The 9,074-nt window shown below is 53.2% G+C and overlaps 3 protein-coding genes across 3 annotated transcripts; 1 reads left to right on the forward strand and 2 right to left on the reverse strand.

The window, feature by feature from the left end:
• Positions 1 to 685: 685 nt before the first annotated feature.
• On the reverse strand, positions 686 to 1,757 carry K452DRAFT_325550 (uncharacterized protein; the record flags this gene model as incomplete). Its single annotated transcript, XM_033544786.1, has 4 exons — positions 686 to 748; positions 799 to 1,309; positions 1,382 to 1,639; positions 1,690 to 1,757. 4 exons carry the CDS (start codon positions 1,755 to 1,757, stop codon positions 686 to 688), a joined length of 900 nt encoding a protein of 299 aa, XP_033399294.1.
• A 645-nt stretch (positions 1,758 to 2,402) lies between these two features.
• Positions 2,403 to 6,073, forward strand: K452DRAFT_246790 (uncharacterized protein). The gene is made up of 3 exons (XM_033538034.1): positions 2,403 to 2,680; positions 2,840 to 5,808; positions 5,863 to 6,073. Exons 1-3 carry the CDS (start codon positions 2,675 to 2,677, stop codon positions 5,999 to 6,001), a joined length of 3,114 nt encoding a protein of 1,037 aa, XP_033399295.1. The 5' UTR covers positions 2,403 to 2,674; the 3' UTR covers positions 6,002 to 6,073.
• Positions 6,074 to 6,613: 540 nt separating this feature from the next.
• Positions 6,614 to 7,897, reverse strand: K452DRAFT_306980 (uncharacterized protein; the record flags this gene model as incomplete). The annotated part of the gene is made up of 1 exon (XM_033543035.1): positions 6,614 to 7,897. The coding sequence occupies one exon, from the start codon at positions 7,895 to 7,897 to the stop codon at positions 6,614 to 6,616; it is 1,284 nt and encodes a 427-aa protein (XP_033399296.1).
• Between the last annotated feature and the right edge of the window lie 1,177 nt (positions 7,898 to 9,074).

Consider the following 9,074-nt stretch of genomic DNA (forward strand, 5'->3'; position numbering starts at 1 on the left):
TCCAGCCGAGAATGGATAACAGCAAAACTGCGCACAAGAAAAGGACGAAACTGACTATGTCGTGCAAAGGGATGGCTTGCAAGACATCGTGTTTGACAATAGGATACGAAACGTAAGAGAAAACCGGTGCAAAATGGGTTCCGGAGCGCGTGGAAAACATGATTTTCTCATAGCGGGGTAAGTCTAGGAGGGTCGCCATGATTCCAGGAGTTTGTTACTGGGCATGAGACGGGCGCCGGGCAGTCTTACTTATGACAATGGCAGGTGCCTGGAGATCTCGTAGCCATGGTCTTACAAGTCTCATTGCTTGAATATTGTTTCATGGCTGATCCGTCGGTGAGTATGGCAGCTGGCAAATGCGTAATATGCATGTCGGGCGAGGACCCGGCTCGCTGGAGAACTCCGTTCTATGTGTGACCACGTCGAGTGACTGGTGGCTATTTGCAGCTTGCAGGAACGTGCAGTCAAGACGCACTTCGGAAACTTTGTTCAAGCCGACGGGTGTTCCAGCGAAGAAGCCACCAATCAGCGATGCCGCTCGCCCAAGCCTCAATGTTGGTCCTGCATCAGCACGCTCTAATTCGATTCGCTCAATTCACACAATGATGTCTGCTGAAACTACCAACTGGTTTGTCGGGTGATTATTAGATTGGCCATTCTCGTCTGAGTCAGCAGCTGAAGTGGCTTAGTTCCGACTCCCTCCATCGCCTTGCAAGAGGGGCGTCTGCTCATTTGCGCGGTTCTCAGGCTTTTGTGGGTTAGCAAACGGCAACAAAAATGCGAAACAGGTGCACTCACGTTCTGGATCTCGAATCGTCCAACCACCTTTTGTTCCCTCCTGTCCCTGATCCAGAACCAGATGCCCATGCCCAGCAAAATGCCCTGAAGGCAGCCAGTTACGATATAGACGCCCCACGCGCTCCATCCGGATGCACCAAGGCGCACTGCGAGACTGGCTGCGAATACGAAGCTGCCAGGCGTCTGAATTAGCATCATCGGTACACTCAAGCTGAGCACTTCCTGTAGTTTCCAGGTCGTGTATATCTGTGGAATGTATTGGATCGACGCCAGGCATGTGGCAACGATACCAAGGATATTTGCCCACAGCTGAAGCTGGTTTGGGAATCGCGCAAGCAGCACAACGGATATGAGGAAGACGACAAAGAAGTGCGCGATCGAAAGACCGACTACAGCGAGCGCTTGTTGCCAGGTGTATCCGGCCTGTGGGTCATGCTCGGCGTGCATATGTCCAGAGTGGGTGCTCTCGGCGGCATCCTCACGAGGGAAGAAGACCAAGAAGAGCAGCATGCTGCTTCAGTTAGCCGACATGAACCCCTTGGGCAGCCACGTCACGCCAAGGGCAGCGCGACAACGCACTCACATGAGAAAGAAACAGCTCCATTGTACGCCCACCTGTGCGATACCCAACAGTGCGGCGCCGCAGGCAAACCCACCGATCTCGCTGCAGCAACCAATATCTTCGCGGCTCCGGGGAAGGACCAGAATGTTGGCGATGGCGCAGGTACCGGATGTAGTTCCCAGGAGGACAAACCACGGAGAAAGGCCCTCAGATGAGCGGCGCATAATTATCTTCGCATGTTGAGGGAGGTACGAAACGAGGATACCGCAGAGAATGAAGCTTGTGAGCTGTCAGCGGAGCTTGTGCGCGAAACAAGGCATGGAACGCACATGGAGACTGCAAAGTTACCTATATCTGGGTCGGCCAGGTCTTGACAGTGTTTGCTGAGGGAATCCATGATAACGGAGGGAGAGGGAGAATGCATGTTGGCAGGCTTGGTGCTTTGGTGTTGGTAGGTATGACGAAGAGCGAAGCCGAGGTGTACCTGAACAGCTGACTCGGCAAGAGCTTGGAGCTACCCTTGTCATGAGTCACGCCGCATCAAATGGATGTCGTGGCCGCTTCTGTCTCCAGGTGAAAGGTCTGGTGTTTGCCGCAGACCAGCCGCGCCATTCTCGTCGGCTGCGTCCTCGGGTTATGACATGTTGCTTAGAATTTGGACTTGAGCGAGAACTACGAGCCCCCGTAGTCTGGTCCAGAGCTGTTCTGCTGGATTATGAAGCAGTCGCAACTCCTAGTTACTCGCATTCGTACCTGATTGACCATGACAGCTGTACAGAGAACTCCTGAAACTTGCTTTCGATTATGCTGATGTACATGGGAGACCCGTTGTATGGCGTGGACAACAAACCAGCGCGACTGAATTGGGACCTCGGTGCCTTTGAAGTTGAAAGTCTGTCATCTTCCATCAGCTTCACCTCATGCATTTGTCAAGCTCCAGTTCGGAGCGAAGGTTCCACCGATCGGCGGGGTACCTCAATGCCAATGCGGGCCGCCTGCTTAGGTCAGGCGGTCACGGAGCTCTACCCAGTACCTACGATCGCCTCACCCGCCAACCTCCATCATCCACTTCGCTCCGCAACTCTCTCTTTTCACACAACAAGCTCGGACATTCACATCAGTGTCCGTGTCTTAAACGCCCGCACCCATCCGCACGTCGTCATCCTTCCGACCTTCACGATTCTACCTCACCGCGAAACAACGTCATCATCCACCTTGCCACAACCAGCGACGTTGGACACTGCTGAAAGCCTAGGCAAGCTGGGGAAGAGAAAGATCTCTAACGGGGACCCCGGGAGTCCAGCAAAAAGAGCCATGACGGTACGTGGACTCCTGCAGCCATGCGACAGCGGCGTTGCGGAGCTGTGTCGTCGAAACACGACAAACAAACCCGCCATTCGAACACTCGCTGCAGCTTTCATGCTTCCCCTATAAAACCGGCCACTCTTATGAACAGGTTGCTGACGGCTTACTCTCTAGGACAAGATGCAGGTAGACAGCCCTGCTGTTGCTGCTGTTGAGCAGCTTAAGGACGGCGCCGGTGAAATCGATGAATCTCTTTACAGCAGACAGCTATACGTGCTTGGCCACGAAGCCATGAAGCGCATGGGCTCGTCGAACATTCTTGTTGTTGGCCTGCGCGGCCTGGGTGTCGAAATCGCAAAGAACATTGCCCTGGCTGGCGTCAAGTCCCTCACACTTTACGACCCGAAGCCCGCAAACATCCAAGACCTCTCAGCGCAATTCTTCCTTCACCCTGAGGATGTTGGTAAGCCGCGCGCTTCCGTCACCGTCCCTCGCATCTCCGAGTTGAACCCTTACGTACCCATTCGCGAGCATGCGAGCAAGGACCTCACTTCCGATCTGAACCAGTTGAAGCAGTACCAGGTTGTTGTTCTCACTGATACCCCGCTGCGCGACCAGCTTCTCATTGCCGACTACTGCCACAACAACGGCATCTACATTGTTATTACGGATACCTATGGCCTATTTGGTACCATCTTTACGGACTTTGGAAAGAACTTCACTTGCGGTGACCCTACCGGCGAGAACGTGGTTAGCGGTATCGTCGCGGGCATTAACGAGGATGGCACAGTGTCTGCTCTTGAAGAGACGAGGCATGGCTTGGAGGATGGTGACTATGTCACTTTCTCCGAAGTTGAGGGTATGGAGGGTTTGAATGACTGCGCTCCCCGCAAGGTCACCGTCAAGGGGCCTTACACTTTCAACATCGGCGACTGTTCTGGCCTGGGCCAATACCAGCGCGGTGGTCTTTACACTCAGGTTAAGATGCCCAAGATTATGGACTTCCAGCCTCTTAGCGAACAGCTGAAGAAGCCGGAGCTTATGATCTCTGATTTCGCTAAGTTTGATCGTCCTCAGCAACTGCATGTCGGTTTCCAAGCCGTCCATGCTTTTGCTGAGCAGCACAACGGCGAGCTCCCTAGGCCACACCATGACGCAGATGCGGCGGAAGTCTTGAAGCACGCTCAGTCCCTCGCCGGCCAGGGTGAGGACAAGGTCGAACTGGACGAAAAGGTCATTAAGGAACTGAGTTACCAGGCTCGCGGTGACCTCAGCCCTATGGCTGCTTTCTTTGGCGGTTTGGCCGCCCAGGAAGTGCTTAAGTCGGTGTCCGGAAAGTTCCACCCTATCGTCCAGTGGATGTATCTCGATTCCCTCGAGTCATTGCCTCAGTCGGTCAAGCGCTCGGAGGACCTTTGCAAGCCTCTCGGCACCCGTTACGATGGTCAAATCGCAGTATTTGGCAAGGAGTTCCAGGACAAGCTTGCCAATGTCAAGCAATTCCTTGTTGGCGCCGGTGCTATTGGTTGCGAAATGCTGAAGAACTGGGCAATGATGGGTCTCGGATCTGGACCACAGGGCAAGATCTGGGTGACCGATATGGACCAAATCGAGAGGAGCAACCTCAACAGACAGTTCCTTTTCAGGCCTACGGATGTCGGTAAGCTGAAGAGCGACTGCGCGGCCCAAGCGGTACAGGCCATGAACCCCGAGCTCAAGGGACACATTGTCACTTTGAAGGACCGGGTGGGCCCTGACACTGAGCACATTTTCAACGAGGAGTTTTGGGAGAATCTCGACGGCGTCACCAACGCCCTGGACAATGTCGAAGCTCGTACCTACGTTGACCGTCGTTGCGTGTTCTTCCGCAAGCCTCTGCTGGACAGCGGTACTCTCGGCACCAAGGGTAACTCCCAGGTGGTTCTCCCCGGCATCACCGAATCGTACTCGAGCTCTCAAGATCCTCCCGAGCAGTCCTTCCCTATGTGCACTCTTAGGAGTTTCCCCAACAGGATTGAGCACACCATTGCCTGGGCCAAGGACCTTTTCCACACCTACTTCGCTGGACCGCCCGAGATTGTCAACATGTATCTCACGCAGCCCAATTACCTCGGCAGTGCACTGAAGCAGTCTGGAAACGAGAAGCAGACTCTCGAGACTCTCCGTGACTTCCTGGTCACCGAGAAGCCTCTGTCCTTTGATGACTGCATCGTTTGGGCTCGGCAGCAGTTCGAGAAGCAATACAACAACGCTATTGCGCAACTGCTGTACAACTTCCCCAAGGATTCCAAGACTTCTAGCGGACAGCTGTTCTGGTCCGGCCCCAAGCGTGCGCCTGACCCGTTGAAGTTCGACCCCAACAACCCCACTCACTTTAAGTTCATTGAGGCTGCTGCCAACCTGCATGCCTTCAACTTCAAGATTAATCCCAAGGGTGTTACCAAGGACCACTACTTGAAGGTTCTAGATGACATGATCATCCCCGACTTTAAGCCTGACCCCGGTGTCAGGATCCAAGCCAATGAGAACGATCCCGATCCGAACGCGCAACAATCCTCCGGTCCCGCCGATGACAACATGGAGCTGCAGAAGATCGTAGAGTCTTTGCCGGCGCCCAAGTCGCTGGCCGGTTTCAAGCTGGAGCCCGTCGAGTTCGAGAAGGACGATGACACCAACTACCACATTGATTTCATCACGGCAGCTAGCAACTTGCGTGCCGAGAACTACAAGATCCAGCAGGCTGACCGCCACAAGACGAAGTTCATTGCTGGCAAGATTATCCCCGCCATCGCCACAACTACAGCCCTCGTCACCGGCCTCGTCAACCTGGAGCTCCTCAAGATCGTCGACGGCAAGACGGACATTGAGCAGTACAAGAACGGCTTCGTCAACCTGGCTCTGCCCTTCTTCGGCTTCTCCGAGCCCATCGGCAGCCCCAAGGGCAAATACCAGGGCCCTAACGGCGAGGTGACGATTGACAAGCTCTGGGACCGCTTCGAGGTCGAGAACGTCACGTTGCAGCAATTCCTGGACTACTTTGAGAAGGAGAAGGGCCTGAGCATTACCATGGTCAGCTCGGGCGTCAGCCTGCTCTATGCCAGCTTCTACCCGCCCAGCAAGCTGAAGGACAGGCTGCCTCTGAAGTAAGTAACACGTGACGCTTTTAATTGACCAATTGCTAACGAACCGTGTCACAGGCTCGACCAGCTCGTCGAGACGATCAGCAAGAAGCCCATCCCGGCGCATCAGAAGAACGTCATCTTCGAGATTACTGCCGAGGACAAGACGGAAGAGGACGTCGAGGTTCCATACGTCATGTTGAAGCTGCGGAAGTAGATGGGTACACAGGTCCTCGGCTTATAAATAGATTTGCGATAGCGTAGATTGGAAATTCACGTTTCACGAAGCACTCGGAGTATTTGTTGGATAGTGTATTTGTGTGATGCTGAGGTGTGGTATCGAGCCAATCAGAAGGGGCTGAAAGCACCCGGGGTGGTTCGGCCCTATGGAGCGGCATTGGACCGCATACTTTGTACGGTTGGAGGGATACGTGTTGCTGTTCACATCCCCACGGTGAGTGCTGTCCCGTAAAAGCGAAAGTATGCCAAATCTAATTATTTTATTTGTAGAAGCATGTAGATATCCGTATGGTATCTTCAAACGGCTCCCTACAGATGTTGCTCAGAGGTGGGTTTAGAGGCTGCGCTCGTAATTGGACAAGTTACTTACGAGGAGCAAATATGCAAATTGTACCATGAGCCCCTCTGACCGTTGTAACTAACTACGGCTTCATGTCATGCAATCGCAAATGCAAAAACAAATGAAAGAAAACGAGTGGAAGCCCATCTGCTGACCTAGCTTGGAAATCAGAATCAAAGTTGGGTTCCGCACGATTTGCTCGCTCGCTGGGTACTGCTACATAAGCAAGAGCCGGGGCTACGTCGCTAGTTAGAATCGGCGGGTGAGCACTCGTCCCTCGTACGTCTCATAACCCTGTACATCATCGCTCGCCCGCTCGTCCGTCCTCTCCTCCATCCACCCAAGTCCGCCGCTTCTGACAAATTGATAACGGCCGTTGTCGAGCCTTTCCCGGGACTCCGCGTGTGGCGCCGGTTGGTAGTAGGATCGGTAATGGTCGAAGGGGCTACTGACAGCTGCGCCGCGCCTGTGGAAGCAGGTGTTGGACTGGCAGGGCGGGAACGTTCTGTCGAAGTGCTTGGTCTCGCGCACGTAGCTCGTGTCCGGTTCTGCGTCCTGTGCCGGTTGCGGGTGCGACTGGTACGGAGTGTTGGTTCTGTCGACTGGGCTGAAGTTGGCGGATGTGTTGGGCAGTCCCATCAATATATCTGCGATGCCTGGGAGGGCCTCGGTCTGCTGAGGGTAGAACGGCTCTGAGGAGCTGGATGCCGGCGTGTGAGTGACATTCACTTCCTCCTCCTTCACTTCCTCCTCCTTCACTTCCTCCTCCTTTACTTCCTCCTCCCATTCCTGCGCGTGGTATCTCTCGTACGGTTCGGGGCTGCTGCGGGCAGTCTCAGATGGCAGAGTCACCTTCGGTCGGAAGACCTCGGCCTGGGGAGCCGGGAGCGGCTCATCTAAGATGTACGGATGATGGGGCTTCGGTGGGAACGTCTTGTGCCAGCGCGTCTCGTCCGGTGGAGTGTCTGGGCGGTGTGAGGGGAAACGCCATCCTTGCGGGCTGTAGGCCGTGGGCGATGCACGAGGACGCTTTTGTAGTGGGAATGGAAGTGGTGAGGGCCTGGGTGAATACTTGCTGTAGCCTTCGCTGTAGTCGTCGCGCTCGCGTTCACGCTCGCGTTCGCGCTTGCGCTTGTGCGGCGGGGTGCTATGGAATGCGATGGGATTGCTGTAAGTACCGCCTAGCGAGGTATCGTTGTCGCTGTTGTAGTTGATGTGGTTGGTGCTGGTGGTGCCAGTGTTACTGATGTTGGCGCTCGCGTTGGCTTCACCTTTGACATTGATGCCGTTGGTATCGGCAAAATATGTCATGACTTTCTGAATGACAGTAGCCAAGGGAACGAGGACAGCGCCCGTGTTGGGGTCGATGTTGTACCTCGAGCCGAGAGCGATGAGAGGTTCTGACATGGTGGGTTGTTGGCGCTGATGCTGTGTCTGCGTCGTTGTCTGTCTCTGGATCTGTGGTGACGATGGAGTGAATGGTATTGGAGTTTGACGGCCGATGGTGGCCGAGAACATGCTATTTGAGGACATGGTGGTTTATGGATTTGACTTTCAACTGCCGGTTGCTGTTGATTCGGGTCAGTTGGTTTGAGTTGTGGAAAGAAATACTTAAGGTCTATATATACTGAAGGAAAGGTGGAAGAGCTCGCTTAACGTTGGTAGCGAAGGGAAAGTGACTGAAGAGAAATATGAACCGGTCAAAAGGTGAATGGAAGTGAAGCATATGTGTCTTGGTACAATAGTGACATCACTCGGCAAGTGGCTCAACCACTTCTTTGAAGCTATGAATTGAATATATCGGATCGCCGTGAATAACGGTACCTAGTGGCCTAGGTCTTGAATTTTTTTTTATCTACGTACATGACTTGGTTTTTCGCATTTTATATTTGTTCTTTCCTGCTCTTATAGAAATACTTGATTATCCGTGATCTTTTACCATTTCAGGTATACTTATACCTTTGATTAATTATGTTTTTGTATTATTTCTTATGTTCCTATGCTTTTGAATATCCGTATATTTACGCCTTTCTAAATAATCTTATACTTGAGTGACATTTTAATTTTAAAGCTACTTAACAACCATCAACAGTAGCATTTTATTATTTTAGCCACCTAAAGTGTACCCGGTGAGTATACCGGACTTTACATATCATGTGTTCGAGAGTCCGGCAAAGTAGTCAAAAATCTTGTGCAAATAAGCGACGGAGAAGCGCTACACCGGTACATGCAAATGCGAAGAATCAAGCTTCTAAGCCGAGCCTAGATAGTTCTACTTCCAGATCACTGAACCTAACCGCTTCTACAGCCCATACATCTCCTCATTAAGTACCATTACCCAAAACAGCAACCCGCGCTCTCCTTACTTCCATAGCACGCACACTGCACATACACATCACCCGCCGTCACCGCCCCGCGTACATATGTATGCAGGCTGCAAACCAAACCCAAAGCCAACCCCAAATCCAAGCCCAAGCCCAAAGCCTCGACCCCCCCGCTTCCCCCCTCACACCACAGTCGTCACAGCCCTCCATCACCGCACAACCTACATACACACACACGTACAGATATTTATGCATGTACGTAGCCGCCCGCTGACCTACAACCCCTGCTGAAACACTCCCTACATACGCGCACAGCGCCTCACCGAGTCAACGCCACGCCACCATCACCACCGTCACCAGACTCAAGCAGCTCGTTCCGCCGCCTT

The sequence above is a fragment of the Aplosporella prunicola genome (assembly GCF_010093885.1).
Source record: "Aplosporella prunicola CBS 121167 unplaced genomic scaffold K452scaffold_8, whole genome shotgun sequence".
NCBI lineage: Eukaryota > Fungi > Ascomycota > Dothideomycetes > Botryosphaeriales > Aplosporellaceae > Aplosporella > Aplosporella prunicola.